This window comes from Narcine bancroftii, chromosome 2, assembly GCF_036971445.1.
Source record: "Narcine bancroftii isolate sNarBan1 chromosome 2, sNarBan1.hap1, whole genome shotgun sequence".
Lineage (NCBI taxonomy): Eukaryota > Metazoa > Chordata > Chondrichthyes > Torpediniformes > Narcinidae > Narcine > Narcine bancroftii.
In genome coordinates this window covers 78,826,529-78,851,101 of record NC_091470.1, presented here as the reverse complement: position 1 = coordinate 78,851,101, position 24,573 = coordinate 78,826,529, and the positions used below count along the sequence as shown (strand labels likewise).

General features: G+C 44.5%; 1 protein-coding gene across 9 annotated transcripts in view; it reads left to right on the top strand.

Annotated features, from left to right (window-relative positions):
* Positions 1-24,573, top strand: part of rad51b (RAD51 paralog B) — a 644,462-nt gene that overhangs the window by 402,154 nt on the left and 217,735 nt on the right. For all 9 annotated transcript variants that reach the window (XR_011351432.1, XM_069917186.1, XM_069917182.1 and 6 more), the window contains exon 9: positions 19,125-19,243. Coding sequence is in view for 8 of the 9 variants with exons in the window: in XM_069917186.1 (XP_069773287.1) it covers positions 19,125-19,243 (119 nt within the window). In the remaining variant the exon portion in view is untranslated. The remainder of the gene's footprint in view (positions 1-19,124; positions 19,244-24,573) is intronic.

The window sequence follows — 24,573 nt, the reverse complement described above, 5'->3', positions numbered from 1 at the left end:
TCATGTTGCCTCGAGTAGAAGGAATAGTCCCTCTCCCTTGGGTGTTTTCGTCTCCATACATCTATCAAATTTAGCTCCTTCATAAAGTAAATTGTAGTCCTTGCTGCCTTTGAGCTTGCTATATTTTTTTTGTTGAGTTATCCAAGACAAGATTCAGACAAAAGTTGAAATCCCCCCACAACCAAAATATTTTCTCTTCCCTCTTGTATGAACGTTTCATCATCAAGATTGGGGGAGTATATATTTATTGAGGTCTAGAACTCTGAATATATCTGATAGTGCACCATTACAAATCTCCCTCCTTTGTCTGTGACTACATTGTTACCGGAACAAGATTGCCATACCCCTTGCCTTAGAACTAAACGAGGAGGCTGTTATCTGGCCCACCCATCCCCTTTTTATCTTTTGATGTTCCTGCTCTGTTGAATGTGTTTTCTGGAGGAAGGCCGGATCCGCCCACATTTTTTTTATGTGTGCCAAGACTCTTTTCCTCTTCACTCTCTTGTTCAGACCGTTTACGATAAAACATAATAATTAATATTATTAACCATTGCCCCAGAGACTCTTCCCAAGTCCATGTTTTCCCCATACTCCATTCACCCCCTGTCCAATGGTCCACCCAATCCTTTTCCTTCAGCCAGGCATTCCAGTCCACCAAGTTCACAAGAAATCCCAGAAAGGAAAAATAATAAAAGAGGCAAAAAAGACAAAGGGAACAACATAACATAGGGTAATAAACTATCAAATTCACATATATTCCCAATCTACATCTGACCTATAAGTCACCTCCCTCCCCACCCCCCCCCCCCACCCCTGGTATCTTCACCCGCTGCGTCGTCACCATCCACTTCCTCGCCATAGGCTGTGCATTTTACACCCATCTATCTCCCACACCTCTCCACCCTCACGCACCCCCCCTGATCCCCACCGGAACAATTACCTTTTTATAAATACTCCCATCAATGTATTTATGCAATAAACATTTAAACCCACAATTATTATTATTATCATATAGCTATTACTTAGAGTATATTTTTATGAACAGCAAAACATTGGCATTACCTATTTGGCACTTATTTCTTACAAACCAACAATTGTTTTACAAACTGTTGGGTCTCTTTGTCCTCTGACAGAAACTTTCTCTCGCCCTCTGAGAGTTGCTGGGTATCTGAGGACACATTCGTATCCTTTCTGTTTGGCCATTCTTTTCATTGGCTCAAATTCTTTTCTTTTTTTTTAGGAGGGCCACACTTTTATGTCTGGGAAGAATTACATCTTATTACCCTCCAGATCCATTGGCACTCCATCCCCCCTTCGCTTTCACCTCGACAGCTTCCGCACTTAAAATTTTCTCTCAGTCCTGGTGACACAGAAGCTTCACCAGCACTGAGCATGGCCTTTGACCGGGGCCCGGTCATGGGAAGGAGGACCGATGGGCCCTCTCTACCTCCACTGACTCTCCCAGTTTCTCCCTTCCTAAAACTTTTGGTAACCAGCGTTGAAAAGATGCTACAGGATCCCTCCCTTCTTTACCTTCCGGCAACTCCACAATTTTTATGGTGTTCCTCCAGCTATGGTTCTCCAGAATGTTAATTCTCTGCCAGAGGTGTCCCCTTTCTGACCCCACGCAGTATCTTCCCTCTCCAATTTATTTATTCTGTCCTCATTATCCCCAATTCTTGCTTCCACTTCAGTCACCTTTCCTGTTAATCCAATTAGAGCACTTTCCCATCTGTCCATTTTATTGTACAGTTCCCCTGCTTTCTCCCTTAAATCTCTGGACAGTCTCTCCTCCATTCTTCCCATGGCCTTTAAAATGTCTTGTAGGGCTCTGTGCCTCTCCCTCTTGCCTCCTTCGTGCATCCCGGCTCTTCCCTGCTCTCGCTTCCTGCTGCCACCTCCAACCACCTTATCGTTTCCCACATCACTGGATTCCCTGCTGGGCAGTCTGCCGATGAGGGGCCGAGGTCTCCCACATTGTCCCGCAAGCTACTCCTACCACCCTTCACGTTCCACTCCTGGGCATTCTTTTTTCGCTATCCTTGGGGTGGGGGGGAGGGATGCAACAAACCCATCCCGAGGCTCGGATGTCTCCGCGGGCCCCTCACCCCTTGATGATTGATCGAAGACTGCGTCACTTCTCCTGCCTGGGTAGGTCTCACCTCTTGCTGCCCTCTGGGCAAGCTGTGGCCATGTTCTGTGAGTTGCACCTCCGTCATTGGGACCTCCCAGGCTTCAGGCCTGAAATTGGCGTTGCCACCTTGGGCTCCACAGGGCGGGCTGGATCGGGTGCCAACTGTTTCTCCCACCTTACTGGTTGCCTTTATTTGACTGGCGTTTTTCCTTCTCCTTTTTATCAGGTAGGAATCTTTATTTATCTGTTCTTGCTATTTTTAGTGCTTGTACTTTCTTCTTTAACTGTTTTTGGTTTTCCTGATCCGGTAGCTTTAGTGGCCGACGTCCTGCTACACCCTCCTCATCACGTGACCTCCTTGCATTCCCATTCTTACTCTTGACTTGTACAGGGACTATTGAAAGTTTGCAGATATCCACACCTGCCACAAAGACCACTTGCCTGAACCAAGGCTGTTATACCGTTTTCTGATGTTTCCATTTGCTCTTTTCCAATTCCTTATTCCTTTGATGGATATGCAGTATTTTAGGTTGCTTAAAATTGCATGTGTTACAACTAAGTCACTTCATGCAGTTTTCACTGATATGCCCTTTACACAGACAGCCAAAACATATTTCATTTTCCTTTAAAAAAACAATTTTCTCTTTGTGTTCCTTTTCCAAGCTTAAACACATTTCCAAAGCATGTCCACCTTTACAGAAAAAACAACTTCTTCTCAGTAGGTAAGCTCTCCTTTTCCTTTGTTACTTTTCTTTATTTATAACTGACACAGTAGTAGTAAAAGTATTCCTTTTCAGTTACGGACTAGACAATGAGTTGGACCTCCTTACATCTTTGTTTCCCATTGAAGCGTCTCTAGTATTTCCATATATTGGATTTGTTTCAATGTTCACCTGCTCTTCAAGAAAATTCTCCATATCCTTTAAGGTAGCTCTTTGATCAAATTTTTTTCTTGAAATCATAAGCCAAATGACTCCATCTATCCCAGATTTGATAGGGTAATTTAACTAAGATGGTTCGCATATTACCAGGCATGTCAAGCTCCTTAATGCTGTCAGTATCTTCCATGGCATTACAGCAGCCTCTAAAGAGAGTCTATGCTTGTAGAGCCTTTGCATCATTCGGTTTTAATGATGACCATTTAAGAGCTTTATCCATATAAGCTAAAGCTTGACACCATAATTCTCCTCTAGTAAATATTTAGCTCTGAGGACAACTCTTCACAAGTTCCTTTGGCTGCCCTTCTGTGAACATTTCCAAATAATAAAGACAATCTTCAGGGTCCTGTCACTTGTTTTCAATAGTGTGACTAATAGATCTCATGAACGCTTGGTACTGAAGTGGATCTCCATCATAAGCTTGAAACTCCTCCTTGGGCAAAGAAGTGAGAAACTGTAGCTGGATCAATGATACAGCTATTTCATTGTTTCTTCTCAGGGATGATAGTTTGCTGTTCTGCATTTGAAAAGGAATCAATAACAACTCTTCTTTTTCTCAATTCCATTTGCTCCTTTTGTCTCCTTAGCTGCTCCTCTTTTTTCCTTAGCTGCTCCCACTTCAGCTCCTCTTCTTTTTGTAATGGCTCCTGCTCTTTTCGTAGCTGCTCCACCTACAGTTCCTCTATTTCTTCAAAGGCATATTTATCCTTAAGCCATTCTTGTTCTGCATCAATAGCCTACCACTTCTAATGGCTGTAACGTGCCTCTTTTAACAGACAAGTTTCCACCACAGCATCCGCCAATAATATCGCTGATTTTCAAGTAATGGCTTCTCCAACATGATTATAAGACACTTTGCTATTAGAGTAAAAACTTTAAATCTCCCTCTGGTGGAGAAGGTGGATTACAAACTGCCCCCAACTCGAGGCATTTCCAAGATGGCCACCATCTTATTTTCAATTTCAATCCAAAGTACAGAGAGTTTATTTTCTATCTTCCAACCTTCAATTTTCTGTTCCAAACAATAATCTTTAGTTCACTAAATAAATAGCGACTTCGATTCAATAAATGGTCGCTTGAAGGCTAATTGAGACACTTGTTCATGATGCGTTTCAATTATTTCCAATATAAATCCAGATGTATTTAAATTCTTTAATATGTAAACAAAATAATCTTCTTCAGCATTTGATGAAATGACTATAAATAACATCTACATTAAAGCTCTGTGAATACAGAGTAACATTTATGCTAATGGTCAACTAAAGTTATAAGCGTTTAACTCACCCTTCTCTATGTCGCCATGTTTTTAATATACTATCTGAAGTTCCTGAAGCACATCATATATTACCATGCATGCTCCAACCAGCACTCCAATACACAAACACACTGTACATGCTCCAATTGGCATTCCAATACACAAAGGCACCGTGTATGCTCCAGCAGGCACTTCAATATATTAACTCAATGCACATGCTCCTGGAATTTGTGCACATAACAAAGTTGGCTGCAGAAAGCCAATTGAACCCGCAGACACTTCCGGCATTCGCGGGAGCCAATGGGATGCCAACCAACAAGGTAAGTAAACAAATTACACACTTTTGGCCCCTGCAAACACCATATACAGATTTGCTGACTATACCACTGTAATGTGCTGTTATGAAAGGGCGGATGAGTCAGCATACAGGAGGGAGGTTGAAAACTTGTCTGAATGGTGTACTAACAACAATCTCTCACTCAATGTCACCAAGACCAAGATTGTAGACTTTAGGAAAGTTAAAGTTAGGAAAGTTAGTTAAAGTTACGATCCAATCTTTGGGGGATCAGAGATGGAGAGGATGAGCAAATTTAAATTTCTGGGAGTCACAATCTCAGAGAACCTTTCATGGACCCACCTACTAATGTCATTGTGACTATAGCTCAGCCTTTAACGCCATTATTCCCTCAGTGCTGGTCAAGAAGCTACAAACCCTTGGCCTCTGCACCGCTCCCTCCAACCTCTGCAACTGGATCCTTGACTTCCTCATCAGAAGATCACAGTCAGTACCAATTGGAAACAATGTCTACTCCTCACTGATTATCAACAAAGGGGCACCTCAAGAATGCTTGCTTAGTCCACTGCTCTACTTATTGTACACCCATGACTGTGTGGCCAGGCTCAATTCTAATGCCATCTACAAATTTGCTGATGACGCCATGGTTATCAGCAGAATCACAAATGGCAAAGAGGACGCGTACGGGAGAGAGCTAGATCAGCTCGTTGAGTGGTGTCACACCAACAACCTTGCTCTCAGCGTTAGCAAAAATTGGAGGAAGTCAGGAGAACATGATCCAGTCCTCATTGAGAGCTCAGTAGTGCAGAGGGCCGAGAACTTCAAATTGCTGTGTGTCAACATCTCCGAGGATCTGTCCTCCAGTCTCCATGACAATGCAATCACGAAGAAGGCTATATGAGATGTTTGAAGAGATTTGGTATGTCTCCGAAGACTCTCAAAACTTCTACAGGTGTACTGTGGAGAGCATTCTGGCTGGTTACATCATTGTCTGATATGGAGGCGCCAACGCTCAGGACAATTAAAAAAAACTCTAGAGGGTTGTTAACTCAGCCTGCGACATCATGGGCACCAGACTTCACTCATCAAGGACACCTACAAGAGGCAGTTTCTTTAAGAAGGTAGCCTCTCTCTTCAAGGACCACCTACCACCCCACCCAGGAAGGGGCAAGAGCACAGGTATAGGTCATAGGTGGATCCAGTGGGTGGATAGAAGAGAAAGAAGCTGAGAAGTGATATGGAAAGAGGTTAAGGGGATGTGAAAGGTAGCTCTCTGACAGAAGAAGGAAGGGGAAATGGTGGGGAGTTGGAGGAAGGGAGGGGTAGGGAAAGAGAAAGACCTGGGGAGGAATGTTAAACAAAACCAGAAAAGTCCATAATGATGCCATCTGGTTGGAGAATGTCCAGACAGAATGTACAGAAATTGTTGTTCTTCCAATTTGCGGGTGGCCTCTATTTTGCAGTACACAAGGCAATGATTGGCTACTGGGATGTCTTTCTTGGCTTCTTTAAACACTTCAACTATTCATGATTTGCTATGCACTTACATCTCTTTTTATGGGGGCTTCATTAGATGTTGGGCATGCAGGATAGCCTGCTCATGATTGCTGAGTTTCTCCAGTATCTTTGTGTATTACACAGCCTGCAGGACAACAACTTGTCTTTGTACAGTGCCTTGGGTACAGTGAAATAGCTTCAGGTGCTTCATAGGAGTATTATGAATCAAAACTTAACACAGGGAAAGATGTTGTGGAGGTCACAATAATAAAAAAAACCTAGTTAAACAAGTTATATAAAGCCTTGTTTAAAGGAGTGTGGAAATGAAGATGGAAAAGCTCACAGCACTAAATTCCACAATTTGGAGAAAATGGATGCATTAAAACTATCCATACTACCTCTCTTGAAGCTCTTGAATGGATTGCTAGTATTGATGTCACACTACCTCTGCTCCATTGGTTCAGTCAGTGGCACCCTGTCTCGTAATACCAGAGAACCGAGCTCAACCTTGACCATTGACGTTGTCTGTATGGCCTTGGCATGTTCTTCCTGCTTACCCTAGGTGTTCCAGTTTCCTCCCGAATCCTAAAAGACATGAGGGTTGATAGGTTAGTAGGCCTCTCATGTGTCGGTGAACAATAGACTCTGGGGTGAGTTGATGAGAATGTGGCAAGAATTTTTTAAAAATAGGATGTGCAAGGTAAACATAAATTGGCAGATGATCAGTAGGGACATGCAGGGGCCAAATGGTCTATTTCCGTGCCATATCTCTGTATGACTGACGATGACGATACTCTGGAATTGCAAGTTGTTTTCTACCATACTCTCTGGAATTTACAAGAATGAGAAGGGACTTTATCAAAACATAAAATTATGAAAGGCATAGAAATAATAGAGTAGGTAAGTTGTTCCCATTGGTGGGGAGACCAGAGCTAGGTGACATAGCTTCAAGATTCATGGTCAGAGATGAGGAGGAACTGCTTTTCTCAGAGTGTGGTCTATCTATGGAATTTACTGCCCATGGAAGCAGTGGGGTCTACCTCAGTAAATATATATTGGATATATATTTACATAGATGGGGAATTAATGGATATGGGGAAAAGGCAGGAAGGTGAAGATGAGCCATGATCTCAATGAATGGCGGAGCAGACTCGATAGGCCAGATGGCCTACTCTTGCTAATTCTTCTTGTTAAAAGTCTCACACCTAAACCATCTTACGCCATCAAACCTTCAGGAGGGGAGCGGCAAGTCAGTGCAAGGACAATTTAAAGCAGAAGTGGGGGAGCAAGGAACTGCCATAGTTACAGTGATACTGTTGTATAGGTGTAATGTGATTTATACACTCCTCAGTCCAGACGGTCTGTTTGTACAGCTCACTGAATCTTGGGTCAAAGCAGTAAAATGTCCTCTATAATTAGTTCCACACTTCCTGCTTGAGTTGCTGATCTCAGTGGAAACATTCAAAGGGCAGGAACCCACAGAGACCTAAGGGACCTCATTCACCTCAAAGTGACACCCAAATATAGTGTCCAGCAGACTGATTTAAATTTCCGTAATACTATTCTGGTCATTTATCTTTTTTAATAGCACAGTGGATGTAGAATTCAAGTTTCCCCAGGGGTATGTTTTCACATATTCCCTTTTCTCCAGACACTCATTTTCTTCCCCCAAATACTTTGCCACTGTGGACTTTTCTTTCATTATCCGTTCTGTACCAAATTTTTAAATTTAATTTGGAGATACAGCTCGGAAACAAATCATTCTGGTCCACGAGCTCATGCTGTTCAAATACACCAGTTAACCTAAAACCTGTGTTTTTGGAAGGTAGGAGGAAATCAGAGTACCCAAGGAAAATCAATGGATACACCAGGAGAGTGTACAGACTTCTTACAGACAGAGCTGGATTCAAACCTGGGCCGATGGAGCTGTAATAGCGTTGCGCTAACTGCTACACTAACCGTGCTGCCATGATCAAGTGCAACAGGAAATAATACCTCAGAAGTTACTTTAAAGCAGGGGTGACAATATATTTAACTCACCAATTTCCCCCTCATTTGCAACACACGCATTTATAGATTTTAACCAGCAATTTCCGCCTTGTTAGCAACAACTTGAATTTATAGAGATTACAACACATCGTAAGATATTTTACAGGAGTGTTCGTCAATTACTGAGTTCCAATTGTGTGGCGCACAGCAGTACTTAAAATCACCACGGAACCATTTTGTTAAACATAAGGGGGTGAACACAGGTTATTCACCACATCGTTCAGTGTGCTTTGATTGGTGGGAATCACTGTACTGTTGGGATGGCCAAACTAGTACAAAGTCAAATCCATTAAGAGGAAATGAAAGTACGTCGAAGATAAAAGATCAGCACCATGATACTTAACATCTATAATACTTGAAACTATACCCAAAAGGTGAATCAAGCCAAATCTTGGCATGCTTTGATTTTGATTTTTTAATTAAGTTCTTCATATCTTAGATACACACAGCAGAGGAAATAGCTTGATTCACAACTCTTTCTCCAAAGCCTAGCAAGATTTCCCCTTGCGAGTATTTATCCAATTCCTTTGTGGAAAGTTGTTCTCGAATCTACTTCTGCACTGTCTCAAATGGCCAATCCCTTTCCCTGAATCTAGCTCTTGACATCCATTTTGGTGTGTATTGAAATTTACCTACAGATGATGAGGGAGGGCAAAATCATGGGAACCAAACTAAAGGATCTGTCAGCAAATAGGGCCTGGATTTAGAGAATTGAAAGGACTCAGTGGGTCAGACGCAATTGTCAGTCAGTGTTTTGGATCAGGACCCTTTATCGCGAGTAAAGGGGAGATACTCAGCATAAAGAGAGGGAGAAGGGTACAGACCAAGAGGTGACAGGGTACAGGATAGAAGAAGTTTGAAAGCATATGGGGAGAAGACCACTGGGATGGAGGGAGGGAAGGAATTAAATAGGGGAAATGAAAGCAGGTAAAAGAAAGAAGAAACAGATAGAAATGACCTAAAATTGGAAATATCAGTGTCCATGCCTTTGGGTGTAAGGCTGTCTGGGGGAAAATGAAATGTCCTTCAAATTTATGTTTAGACTCACCCTGGCAATGGAAAAAGCCAAAGGGTGAACATGTCTATGTTGAGGTGAGGTGAATAAAAATAGCTGGCACCTGGGAGTTCCAGTTTGGACGTTCACACAGAGTGTGAGTATGGACTCTTCCCTGGATGGCAACATGTTCAGAGGCAGACAATGAACCAGTGATGCTGGGGAAACTGTACTTAAATACCACTCCCCATTTAATTTCTATGCAGAATTCTTCCACTACTATAGGTCTCTTGATTTCCTACCCACCTACATCCCATATAGATGGTGTCTATTTTTAATTGAACCTTTAATCTGAGAATCAACCATGTTTAATCCTGGAAAATTCCTCATGGAAAGGATATTTTGCAAGACAATATGATCCGGAAGGGCAAACCTTGACTTGCTTTAGGAACTACATTCCTGTTATTTAATGCTTCCTTTGCAAACTTGCTCTGGAGAAACACTTGCTTGATTACATGTTCAGCCATTACTTACCACACTGGTACTCTGGCGGCCTGCTCCACTCATTTGTCTCCTTGCTATTATTGACTGCAGCTGGTATAGACGAGCAGTTCCATGTTTCCCTCAGGCACCCACAATATCCACAATTTATTGTCAGCAATTTGCAACAAAGAAGGCAATACCATGATCAACTGTGAACACCACAAATATAGAAAAAAGTCCACAGTGTACATTATAAACTTCTACTAGCAAACAAAGGTGAGATGTAGGAAGGTGCTTGAGTACAGAGCAGAGCTGGAGAATTGAATAAGATATAGAACTCCATCAACATAGTATGAAATGGAGCATGGGGAGTGGGAAGGCTTAGAGCTGCAATGTGAAGTGTGGTTACAGGAGTGCAGAAGCCTCCAACTAGCCATCAGTGCGACTCAGGTTTTCAATATTCTTATTACCTTTCTCTGTATTTGGGTCGAGATATCATAAATCCTCAGTTCCTTTACTCTGTAATTTTCCCGTACCATTCTGACATCACGTATGTTTTTAACACAGCTGCTGCATTCCAGGAAATTATTCCCAATTTCCTGGAAGCAGTCTCTGTAAAATGATCGGAACAGGAATAAGGACTCATTACCATTCCAACATTTTACCTCCTCGACTCCTAGTTATTTTCACAGATCGCCTGCCACCTAAACTGAATTGCAGGCGATCCATAAACAATGGGCTAATGAATAGGACAACCAGCCTCCTTAAATATCTCACTTCAAGTATTCTGTCTAAACTCACAGCATGATACAGATATTTGGAGTTTTTGTTGTTCCTGTGTGAACAGCCACTCCCGGAAGGTAGAGAGGCACTTCAGAATGGAAAAATCACGTTACATTCTGTGTAAAAAAACATGACTAAATCATCCAGGATCAGGGTGTCAGAGAAAAGTGAGGTTAGCCTGGTTTTGAAACATTGCTACTTGTCATTCAACATATTCCAGGAGGATGGTGATTGGAAATGACACCTCCCAGCCCTTCTTAGCAATCTCAACCCAGACCAAATATACCAGTATTTGCCGATCTTAGCTTAGAATTGAGTTGAATTGTTATTGTCACATATATTTAGAGACAGTGAATGCATCCTAGCTGGATGTATCACAACCTAGAATGGGAGCTGCTCCCCCTTTGATCAGAAGAAGCTACAGAAGGTAGTGAATGCAGCTTAGAATATTGCACAACCAACCCGACCCTCCCTGGACTCCATCTACACCTCCACTGCCGAAGCAATTCACCCAATGTACTGAAGGATCTATCACACTCACTTCTCCCTCCTCCCATCAGGGAAAAGATTCAAGAGTAAGAACTCACAAACCGCAGGTTTAATAGTTTGTTCCCTGCAGCGATCAGGCTCCTGAATGAGCCCCCAATGGTGCTTGCCTGTTGCCCTTGCTAATTTCTAATTAATCTTTCTCATTGTAACCTTATGCTCTGTAATTGAATTTTTGCCGCCTTGCTACTTTGAATGGTTGTATGAATGTTCGAGTTGACTTGTTAGACTACTCATGAAAGAAAAACCTCTCTCACTATACCAGGTATCATGTGACAAGGCATTCAATAAGGTTCTGCAGAGTAGGCTGCACTAGAACATTAGATCACATGGGATCTAAGGTAAGGTACCAGATTTGATCGAAAATTGACTTCATGGAAACAAATAGAGGGTGATGATAGAAGGTGTGTTGCGGACTGGACGACTGTAATTCATGGTGGTCCTCAGGATTTGGTGTGGGGCCCTTTGTTGTTTTCCACCTATATCAATGATTTAGATAAAATCGTACATGGCATGATTTTCAAGTTTGTGGATGATATTAAAGTGTTTGGTATTGTAGATAGTGAAGACAGTTGCCAAAGATTGCAGCAAGATATTGATCGGTTGGACAGGTGGGCAGCGAATAGCTGATGTTGCATTTTAGAAGGTCCAAAGTGGGTAGGACCAACACAGTGAATGAGAGGAATCTGGGAGTGTTGTAGAACAGAGGGTTCTAGGCATATAGATACACAGTACCTAGAAAGTGGCATCATAAGGTGGTCAAAAAGGCTTTTGACACATTGGCCTTCAACAGTCAGAATACTAAGTGTAGAAGTTGGGAGGTCATGATGCAGTTGCATAAGCTGTTGGTGAGGCCCCATTTGAAGGTTAGTGTTCAATTTTGGTATCAATGCTGTTGGAAAGATGTTGCCAAGCTGGAGAGGGTGTAGAGGAGATTTACGAGGATGTTGCCAGGATTCGGGGGAACTAAGCTACAGGGAGAAGTTGAGTGGGGGAGGGCTTTATTCCTTGGAGCGCAGGAGGATGAGGGATGATCTCATAGAAGTATTCAAAATCTTGAGAGGGATAGATTGGGTGCCCAGAGTAGAGGAATCAGAAACCAGAGGACAAATGTTTAAGGTGATGGGGCAGAGAATGAACCAGAACCTGAGCGTGGCGGGTGAATGAAATGGGCTCTTGGAGGAAGTGGTTGAGGCAGGTATTTTTGCAATGTTTAAGAAAATAATTGTTTGGATACATGAATAGGATGGGTTTAGAGAGACATGGGCCAATCACAGGCAGGTGGGACTAGTGTGGGTGGGACATTTTGGTCAGCGTGGGCAAGTTGGGCTGGAGAGCCTGTTTGCACGCTATGACTCTATAAAGCTGAACTTGAACTATCCAAACAGATCAATCTTTATCTGGCCCAGCAGGTCGTGCAAGAATAAAAATAGTGTCACAATAAAACAAAAGTCCAGGGTATAGTATCACATAACATTCCTTTTCATTTCATGTGTATCGAAAATCTTAGTTTTTCTATCCAGGCTTCGCAAAAATGTCACCACTCTCTGGTGCCAAGTTAAATTTAATAAGTCACAGAAAACATGGAAAATTCAAAGTAACAAGATTCTTATGACAATGTTCAAACAAGTTTGTGTGGCATCTTGGACCTTACTTGGTCTTTGTAATTCACTCCTGCCCTGAGCAAAGCGCCACTACCTAAGGCATCAGAGGAATGCTATGATTAGCACAAGGAAACACAATCAGGCACGGTGGAGTGGAGACAAGAGAACACGCATGCTGGAATCTGGAACCCACAGATGCTGCTTGCCTTGCTGAGCTCCTCCAGCAGTGTGCTTTTTTGCAGCCAGGGTTGGAAATTGTTCAAACTAATTTTAAAGAAGGTGCAGCACGTAATTAAACCTTGTGAAAATGTGAATGCTGTTCTCTCCCCGTCAACGAGAGAAACCGGGGTCAGGTTATCTGATGCAGTGGAAGGACCTTGAGACCTGGCTTGTGCAAGCGCTTATTTGGACACCAGACTTTGAATAAATAAGGATGTGGTTTAATGATCATTGAGGCTGGGTCGCAAAGTGCAGGGCTCAGCAGACTGGCCATCACATCCTTTATCTAAGTTAAAGCCTTTGAATCAAGCACAGTCCAAACTTAATGGAAAGTTGTGAAAACAAGAAAGTCTGCAGATGCTGGGGACCAGTGTAATGCAGTGTAATACACAAATGTGCTGGAAAACCTTTTGGCCTTATGATAGACTAAAGGAAATTTTGTGTATTAGTACTTCTTCTGTTTTATTACATGACAATAAAAGAATCTTAAATCTTGAAATCCATCACAATGTTCAGCAACATTCATGGAAAGTTGTACTGGCTTTCTGTGGTCTGAATTTCAGCTTTAAAATTATTCCAAAAACAGTGCAAAAACAATTAAAATACTGCAGGTGTTGCAAATTTGAACAGAAAATCTATTTCTGGGGACATTCAACAGGTGTGGTGACAAACAGACTCAGTATTATCGGTCAATAACCTTTATTCCTAAGCAGTCCAAAGCTGGCTGTTCACTGGCAGAGTGAAGGATTCTGTGTGAAGGATCCCTGACACAGGTTGCTTGTTCACACATTATCCTTGCCAAAAGGTTCCTCCCACCTTGACCTTCCTTCACATGTAAGGTCAGGGTCACGCAGGCTGCTGGCGACTGTGGTCAAGAGACTCACACCAGGCTGCAGACTGCTGGTGACTGGCTCAGGACTAGCTGAAGGGGTACCAGGTATTAGAACCAAAATGCCAGACGGTGATGAGGGCTTCTTGATCATGTCAGAGGTTTGAATCTGGATCTCGGGTTGTTAATGATTTGGACTGAAGACAGTGTGACTACAGAGGCTGCGGGAGCACTGGAGGTGAATCTATGTCCACTCAGTGACTCTGGGGGGTGGGGGGGGTGCTGTCTTTTGCTTCTCTTTCTCTGACTGTAAGAGGCACTGGTAAATTTGTGTTGATGGCAAATCTTTGCCTTATGATAGACTAAAGGAATTTTTGTGTAATAGTACTTCTTCTGCTTTATTACATGACAATAAAAGAATCTTAAATCTTGAAATCCATCACAATGTTCAGCAACATTCATGACTGCTCAGGTAATGAAGCAGTGTTCATCCAAATGCTGCAAAACTGGGATAATATCCAGGCCTAATTGATAGGTAGCAGGTAATATTCATGCCACACATGATGGGCAATAATGATAGCCAACAAAGGAAAATCCAGCTATCTCTCCTAAACATCAATGGCACTACCATCACTGAATTTCCCGCTGGGAATATTCTAATATTACCATTAACCAGAAAGTGAACTGGAGATGCCATATACACAGTGTGGCTATATGATCAAGTCAGGAGCTAGGAATCCTGCAGAGGTTATCTCGCATCCTAACTCCCCACAGCTTGTTCACCATTTACAAGGTACGTCAGGATTGTGATGGAGGACACTCCACTTGACTGGATGACTGTGGCTTCAACAACACTCAAAAAGCTCAACACCAAGCAAGACTTGCTTGCCTCCAACTCTGTCCACAGCCATTCGCTCACTCCCACCAGGCTGCGGACTGCTGGAGGCTGGCTAGAGACTGGCTGAAATGGTACTAGGTATCAGAACCAGGATGCGAAGGTGTGCTGAGGGCACTGAAGGCTTCCTGATTGTGTCGGAGGTTCAGATCTGGTGCTCAGGTTACCGATGATTTGGACTCTGGTCTGTGTGGCTGCAAAGGCTGCGGAAGTGCTGGAGGCGAATCAATGAAAATTCAATGACTCAGGGGGGACTGTCTGACTGTTAAGAGGCACCTTTAAAGGAGCCTTTACCTGCATCTCCTCCATTTCACACTCATCTGTCCTGGCCCCCTCTGGCACCAGATGCAACAAAAACAGGATTCCCTTGTCCTCAGCTACCACCCCACCAACCTCTGCATCCAACATATAATCTTCCGTAATTTCTATCACCTACAGCATGATCCCACCACCAGGCACATCTTCACTTCTCCTCCCCCCTCCGGCTTCCATAGGGACCATTCCCTCTGTGACTCCCTTGTCCACTTATCCCTTCTCTTTAATCCCCTTCTTGGCACTTTCCCCTGCAGTCACAGGAAGTATCATGCTTGCACCCACACCTCCTCCCATCTGCCAGTCGGGACCCCAAACTGTCCTTTCAAGAGAAGCATCACTTCACTTGTGTATCCATTTGGTGCTCCCATTGTGGCCTTTTCTACATCGGAGACTGGCCGCAGTCTGGAAGATCACTTCAATGAGCATCTTTGCACCGTCCACATCAACAACAAGGATCTCCCAGTGGTGAAACATTTCAATTCTGTGCCCCAATCCCACACTGATGTGTCTGCCCATGGCTTAATGTAATATCAAACCAAGGCCACCCGTAAATTGGAGGAGTAACACCTCATATTCCGTCTGGGAACTCTCCAACCAGATGGCATTAACCATCTTCTCTGGTTGCTGCAAGCCTACTCCCTGTTCTCCCTCTCTCCTTTCCTCCAGCTCTCCACCCCTTCTCTCTCCTTTCACAGGGCCATCCCTCCTCCCACTATTGGCCAGTGTGCCGCCCTTCCTTCTCTCCCCTATCCACCTATTACCTCCTGCCTGTGGGACTCTGCTTCTCCCCTTTCCTTCCGATTCCCAGTTCTCCTCCCTCCCTTCACCAAGTCATCCCTCCTCCCCTTGATCTCTGCTTCACCCTACCTCCCTTCTCCACCTATCACCTCCTGTCTTTGCGACCACATCTTCCCCCTACTTTGTTCAGATGCCTGCCAGCATTTTCTCATACCTTGATGAAGGGCTCAAGTCTGAAATGTCAGTTATGTGTTTTTACCTTTGCTATATAAAGGGCGAGAAATCAGACTGCTCAAACTACAGGGGAATCACGTTGCTCTCCATTGCAGGCAAAATCTTTGCTAGGATTCTACTAAATAGAATAATACCTAGTGTCGCTGAGAATATTCTCCCAGAATCACAGTGCGGCTTTCGCGCAAACAGAGGAACTACTGACATGGTCTTTGACCTCAGACAGCTCCAAGAAAAGTGCAGAGAACAAAACAAAGGACTCTACATCACCTTTGTTGACCTCACCAAAGCCTTCAACACCGTGAGCAGGAAAGGGCTTTGGCAAATACTAGAGCGCATCGGATGTCCCCCAAAGTTCCTCAACATGATTATCCAAGTGCACGAAAACCAACAAGGTCGGGTCAGATACAGCAATGAGCTCTCTGAACCCTTCTCCATTAACAATGGCGTGAAGCAAGGCTGTGTTCTCGCACCAACCCTCTTTTCAATCTTCTTCAGCATGATGCTGAACCAAGCCATGAAAGACCCCAACAATGAAGACGCTGTTTACATCCGGTACCGCACGGATGGCAGTCTCTTCAATCTGAGGCGCCTGCAAGCTCACACCAAGACACAAGAGAAACTTGTCCGTGAACTACTCTTTGTAGACGATGCCGCTTTAGTTGCCCATTCAGAGCCAGCTCTTCAGCGCTTGACGTCCTGCTTTGCGGAAACTGCCAAAATGTTTGGCCTGGAAGTCAGCCTGAAGAAAACTGAGGTCCTCCATCAGCCAGCTCCCCACCATGACTACCAGCCCCCCCACATCTCCATCGGGCACACAAAACTCAAAACGGTCAACCAGTTTACCTATCTCGGCTGCACCATTTCATCAGATGCAAGGATCGACAATGAGATAGACAACAGACTCGCCAAGGCAAATAGTGCCTTTGGAAGACTACACAAGAGTCTGGAAAAACAACCAACTGAAAAACCTCACAAAGATAAGCGTATACAGAGCCGTTGTCATACCCACACTCCTGTTCGGCTCCGAATCATGGGTCCTCTACCGGCATCACCTACGGCTCCTAGAATGCTTCCACCAGTGTTGTCTCCGCTTCATCCTCAACATCCATTGGAGCGCTTTCATCCCTAACGTCGAAGTACTCGAGATGGCAGAGGTCGACAGCATCGAGTCCACGCTGCTGAAGATCCAGCTGCGCTGGATGGGTCACGTCTCCAGAATGGAGGACCATCGCCTTCCCAAGATCGTGTTATATGGCGAGCTCTCCACTGGCCACCGTGACAGAGGTGCACCAAAGAAAAGGTACAAGGACTGCCTAAAGAAATCTCTTGGTGCCTGCCACATTGACCACCGCCAGTGGGCTGATAACGCCTCAAACCGTGCATCTTGGCACCTCACAGTTTGGCGGGCAGCAACCTCCTTTGAAGAAGACCGCAGAGCCCACCTCACTGACAAAAGGCAAAGGAGGAAAAACCCAACACCCAACCCCAACCAACCAATTTTCCCCTGCAACCGCTGCAACCGTGTCTGCCTGTCCCGCATCGGACTTGTCAGCCACAAACGAGCCTGCAGCTGACGTGGACTTTTTACCCCCTCCATAAATCTTCGTCCGCGAAGCCAAGCCAAAGAAAGATATAAAGGGCACTGTTCGGGCTCAGTTTCTCCAGCTTTCAACACGGTGTCTACAGATTTTCATGTTTTACTTTTGCTTAAATGTTGTTCATACCATGTTGTTCAAGCCCAAAACGTTGATTATGTATCTTTATCTTTGCTATATAAGGTACTCTGTTTGACCTGCTGAGTTTCTCCTTTTTATTTATATTTCACTCCGTGCATTTTTTGAATGATGTTTGAGAATGATTCCCTTCCAATCATCTGAGAGCAGTGGATTCTAGATCCCATGAATGAAAAGGAAGTGTGCTTATATCTTAAATTTCATGAAATATGTTGTTTACAAAGCATAGAATGAAGTGCAACTCTTAAGATATGCAAAATTGTCCCCAGGGCAAAACACAGGGGAGTGTTATATCAACTGTGACTCAGTGGTAACAGCCAAACCTTTGAGTCAGAGGTGGTACAGTTATTTTCAAGTTCCTTTCCAGAGATTTGAGCAGGCAGCTTAGGATATTACCTCAGTGCACAACGGAATGTCTGCTGCATCTTTGCACCTGCTCTCTTGGCTATGTGATGCTCAGCCAAAATAAACACATATTTTTCTCTTTCTGTCTTACATGCCAGGCCAGGCCTCCACCTGGAGGCCGGCTACAAGCGCGGACGGAAAACATAAAACTTACCTTTCATAGAGCAGCCCTAAAAGGCTGCTCCAGTGTCACATTCATGTCAAACGCCGCCTCGTAGCGCCCTCCGGATCTGATGGAGGTGGGGCGAATGGTGCCGTAGCGCCGACAGCCGACATGACATCATTCACGCGCGCCGATGCAGAAAGAGCTCTATACTAGATCATGGCAGCCCCCAGAGCAGACAAGACATATGCTTGTGACGTTTTCAGCGAGTCTTAGTATCCAGACAGTGATCCAACACACCCTCAGTTCACACAGTCGGCATTTTAAAATTTCCACTCCTGCGTCTCAGGCTGACGACATCACTGCGACATCATCAGCCCGCCTCTAACCAGCCGCAATAGCGGCTGTACATTCAAGCCAGTGACGGAGCGCTACACTCTGCCGATTATCCTTCCCCAAGAAGGGTTGCATTCGGTGGCTCGGAGCCGGCCATGGTGCATTCAGAAAGGTAAGTCTCTAGACGTAAGGGCAGAGAACCTCTGCCTTTACAGTTGGGCATTTTACTTGCTTGAAAGGGCCCTCTCTCTCTCTCTCTCTCTCCCTCCCTCCCTCCCTCCCCCTCCCCCCCCCCCCACCCCCACCAATCCTGGCTGAAATAAAAGATCCTTTGTATCAATTCAATGAAGATTGAATGTAGATCAATGAAGATCATTTATTTTTTTTTAATATCCCATGTATCCTGACAAGTCATTGTCATTGTGGCAACTTGGAAGTGCTTAGATTGGCTGCTGTATTTATTGGAATAGAACTGAGAAAATGCTTCACAAATTCCTCATTGGTCATTCAGCTCTAGGATGCCTTGACGTTTGAAAGAAAAGTTATTTCCTTTGTTTTTACTCTGTATCACCCTGACCTAGAGAGTACTTGATGGAAACATTGCGTCCCTCACACCGTTTGGAAGATGCCTTATTCTTCAATTCTCCACTCACAGTAAATGGTAGAACTGAAAATGTCCACAGTTAATAAAGTTGGCTTTCTCTCCTTAGGCTAACTTGCTGTCTGCTCTTGCTTGCAGGACGTGGGATAAGCCCTGATGGGGAAACAGGCTATGCGACTGCAGCATTGGGCAACACGTGGAGTCACAGCGTCAACACCAGGCTCATTATGCAGTATATGGACTTCGACAGCAGACAGGTGAGATTCAGAGGGGTTGCAAGCCAGGGTTGAGACAAAGGAAACAAAGCCTTTTCGTTGAAGTGCGGCTTGCCACAGAAGGTTGAAGGCCTCGACCACAGCAGGAGATAAGCAGGGCCAGTGTGCAGAGCTCCAGTGAGCTAAAGTTACAATTGCAACAAGCTGTAAAAATGTGCTAGTTGGTTCTCAATCAGGGTGAGTTCCTATTTATCCACTTATTTTGTAACACACAGCAGCATATTCATCAGGTAGGACAAGCCTCTGACTGAATGTTCTCTTTCCTTTCTTAAAGGCCATATATCCCAGAACAATACAAACTTATCTCCTGATCTTAGAATGACTGTTATACTATTGTGGTAATTTTAGAACAGGAAGAGGAGAAGATCTGGCCTACTGTCAGCACAATGGTGCAGTTTCTAGAGCTCCTGGCTCACAACACCAGAGATCCGGGTTCAATCCTGACCTCGGGTGCTGTGTGGAACTTGCACATTCTCCATGAGACCACCTTGGTTTCCTCCCTGCGGTGAACTGGAATTCACTGTCTATGAGTAGATTAGATGACCGACCTCTCCTCTTGGCTCCGCCCTCATTGTTACAAATATAAACCCTGTTTTCCCACCTTGCCTCCAATAATTTACCTGAAGACCATTGAAGATACCAGCTGTTAATTTGTAAGCTAATAAAAGTATGTCTATGCTCCACACAAGTCTCTGAGTATTATCGATTACATTACAATTTTATTAGCTTACTTTTGGAAATGGGATAGATGCCCTATTGAAGCCAGGCATGCTCCAGGTCAACCCTCTGTCCCCAGAGGCCCCAGAAGAATTCGCCTACTGGTTGGAGTGCTTCCAGTCTTACATAACAGCCACCCAAGAAGTCTTCCACTCCGACAACCTCCAGAGATCAGCCCTCCTCTGCCGATTCGGTCCCAAGGGATACACAGCCATCAGGGACTGCGCGATGTAGGAGACGGCCATCGAAGGCCTGAAGGCCCACTACATGAGGCCCCAGAACAATGTGCTGGTGAGACACTGACTCACCGTCGGCAACGACCAGGTGAATCGCTGGATGACTATGTTCTGGAACTATGGACATTGACGAGAAAGTGCCACTATGAAACGGTCTCAGTCTGGGTGAGAGAAGAAGAGCAAGTCCAGGATACAGTCTTGGCAGGAGTGAGATCAAAGTAAGTGAGGCAGTGACTGCTGGAGTTGGGGAAGAAGGACCTTGCCAGTACCCTCGATGTAGTGAAATCTCTTAAACATGCCCACCTGGGAGCGGACGACCTCCCAAACAAAAGTGGCGCCTTGTCGGAAGACCAGGCCTGCGGAGCGCAGCTGTCCCCGGTACTGACTACCACGGATCACATGCAACCAGGGATGCTACTTCTGTGGACAGGCCAAACACCCCCGCGCCAGATGCACCGCGAAGGATTCCGTGTGTTCAGAATGTTGTAAGAATGTTGCGCAAATATCTGTTAGGCCAAGAGGAACCCCAGGAAGGTGACCACGTGTGTGACCCCCCGCACCATCGTACGCCCGTGCTCAAGCCCAGGAATGTGGGTCCCTGCCTTGACTCTCTTTTCTCCCCTGGTCCAATGCCTCCCCACCTACATCTGCGATATTTCACATACCCCCCATCTCTTCAATGGCATCCAATTTCCTGAACTGGATCACCTCATTTTAACTACTGATGTTCGGTCCCTTTACATCTCATCCCCCATACTGAAGGTCTCAACGCACTATGTTTCTTTCTTGACAAGAGACCTAACCAGTCACCCTTTACCACCACCTTCCTCCACCTGGCAGAACTTGTTCTCATTCTTAATAACTTCTCCTTTGACTCATCTCACTTCCTTCAAATCAAAGGAGTAGCCATGTGTACCCACATGGGTCTCAGCTATGCCGGCCTGTTTGTGGACTTTGTGTTGCAAGCCTACATAGGCAAGGCCCCTCAAACCTTCCTCTGCTGTATTGACAACTACATCAGGGATGCCTCATGCCTGAAGCTCTTCAATTTCATTCACTTTGCTGCCAATTTGCACCCCAATCTCAAACTCACTTGGTCCACCTCCAACAACACTCTCCCTTTTCTGGATTGCTTTGTCTCCATTTCGGGAGAAAAGCTTTCCACCAACATATTTTACAAACCCATTAACTCCTACAACTACCTCGACTATACTTCCTCACACCCAGTCCCCTGAAAAGATTCTATTCCCTTCTCGCAATTTCTCTATCTCCGTTGCATCTGTTCCCAAGATGAAGACTTCCAATCCAGATCTTCAAAAATGTCTGCCTTCTTCCACAAACATGGCTTCCCCTCCACCATCATAACTCAGCCCTCAGCTGCATCTCCTCTATTTCCCGCTCATCTGCCTTGACCCCTCTATCTCCAGACGCAATAAACACAGGATTCCCCTTGTCCTCACTTACCATCCCACCAGCCTCCTCATCCAACACATTATCCTTTGGAATCTCTGGCATTTATTACCTGATTCCACTGCCAGACACACTGCCTTCCGTAGGGACCACTCCCTCTCTGACTCCCTCAATCACTCATCCCTCCCCACCAATCGTCCCAGCACTTCCCCTGAGGCTGCATTTGCGCCCACACCTTCTCCCTCACCACCATTCAAGGCCCCAGGCAGGCCTTTCAAGTGAAGCTACACTTCACTCGTGTATCCATGGGAGTGTTCTACTGCATTTGGTGCTCCCTTTGTAGCGCATCTCTACAAAAGAGAGACTGGATGCAGACTGTCTGTATCAGTGACAGGGATCTCTCAGTGGCCACCCATTTCAATTCATGCATCCCACTCCCACACTCACATGCTTGTCCATGGCCTTATGTACTATCCAACACAGACCACCTGTAAATTGGAGGAACAACAGTTGATTTTCCATCAGGGCACTCTCCTACCAGATGGCATTAACATAAACCTCCAGTTTCTGGTTACCTCCTCTCCATGCTCCCTCTCTTCCCTTTTCCCTTGTCTTCTTTCCCTTGGCTCTCCACCCATTCCCTCTCTATTCACTGAGCCATCCCTCCTCCCCCTGCTTGCTACTGTGCCTTCCCTCCCTTATCCACCTATTACATTCTACCTTTGGGACCGTGCTCCTCCCCCACCGTTTTGTTTGGATGCATGCCAACATTTTTCCATACCTTGATGAAGGGCTCAAGCCCAAAATATTGGTTATATATCTTTATCTTTGCTACATAAAGGACACTGTTTGACCTGCTGAGTTTCTCTAGCCTTGAACTTTTACACATCAGTCTAACCCTCAGCCTATAGCCACCCTATTTTTTTTCTATCCATTGCTTATCTAAGATCTTTAAATGCTCCCATTATACGAGCCTCCACCACCACCCCTGGCAATGCATTCCAGACACCTATCACTCTCTGTAAAAAAAAACTCTCTGGCATCTCCCCTAAACTTGTTTCCACTTACCTTAAATGGCATTAGCCTTCGCCACCCTTGGGGAAAAGGTGCTGGCTGCCCTCAGTCTTATACAGATCTATTAAGTCACCTTTTATCTGTCACTCCAAAGAGAAAATCTCTAGCTTGCTCATAAGATGTACCCTCCATTCCAGACTGCGCTCTGGTAAATCTTCTCTGCACCCCGACTGAAGCATTTATATCTTTATAACCATCTAACTATATAACCGTTTACAGCACGGAAACAGGCCACGTCGGCCCTTATGATAATGAAGAATTGAAAGTGTGGTTAACCCAAGTTGTTTGAGTTGCAATATTACCTGTGGCTCTTGAACTCAGTCCCCCGGCCATACACCTTTTTAGCCATCCAACCCAATCAGCTCAATGGGCCGAAGGCCCTGTTTCCATCCTGTACTGTTCTGTGACACTATTCCTTTGTGCAAGCTTTAGATATGTTGTATTCTTTCCTGAATTGTGTTGATCCTACTTCCATTTCTAAGACTTGAGTACATTGAAGGCTGAGACTCCATTTCAGAACCGAAGGCACTCTGCCTTCCTTTTTGGGTGGACTATTCTGAAGATGAAGTAGGGAGGTCTGGCCACTGTTTATCCTCACTAGAGTCCCTGGAACACATCATCTGGTTATTAATGAATTGCCATTTGTTAGCCCTTGCTGGGCACCAATTGGCTGCCACACGTTCCACAGTATGACAACAACTATGCCATAAAACACTTTGCGGCGGTGTCCTATGGGTATGGAAGGCATTATTTAAATATATTGTTTCAATTCTTCCTGATCTTCTAAATCACATGTGAACTGAATTGAATGAGGAGAGTTGGCTCATTCTGCCATCATCTGATATTTTCGTGCTAATATTTATCTAACAACGCTTTAGCCATGTCTGGTGTCACCTCAGGGTTGTTTTGTGGCAATCAGAAGGTCATGAGTTCCAAAGATGTGACCACAATCTCAGCTAAGCATCCAATGCAGTGCTGAGTGGGTGTGATGATGTCAGAGGTGAGGTTTTTTTCAGATGGGACTTTAAGAAGCTACTGTTTGCCGTAGGAAGTAAATGTACTAGATCAAAGGCGCTATTTGAAAGGAGCAAAGAGTGCGTCTCATGCTCAGATCTTTGTTCTCCAATAGTATTGACAGGCCTGCTAGGCAGGTTCCACTGCTGTTACACAAACAGAAGCATAATGTGCCTCCAACTGCCAATTACCTCATTTAGTCTCGCCCATTCGAGATATTCCACCTGTCCTTCCTCTCCCGAAAACTATTCTCTGTTTAAGTTTTATTTCTCCATTGTGGATCAATGTTACTTTTTCTGTGTTATGCCATGCCATGGTTGTACAAAAGTACATTGTTTAATCAATACATTATGTTCAGAGAAGTGCTTTCCAACTGGTGCAACAGGCCCATCACCAGACAGGTTAACATATTTTATTTAATATTTAACTTATTTTTTTAAACAAAAAGGCTGAACAAGATCAAATTGTTTTCTCTACAGAAGAGAAGACTGAGGGATGATCGCAGTGGTTTTCTCACATTCTACTGCAAGTAATCCCTAGGCCATCAGTGCTCTGTGATTAGTAAGGGATTGCTTAAGGTGGTATGCGAGTGGGAAGGTTGAGAATCACTGCTCTAGACCCATTTGTAACTGAAATATTTTGCTTGAGAAGAATTGTCATTGGCCCATTTCCTTTGGAGTTATGAAAATGTGCACATAATGAGTCAATGATGTACGATTAAAACAGTGGTTTTCAAACTTTTTCTTTCCACTCACATACCACCTTAAGGAATCCCTTACTAATCACAGAGCACTAATGGCATAGGGATTCCTTAAGGTGGAATGTGAGTGTGGGGGGCAGTTTGAAAACTACTGCTTTAGA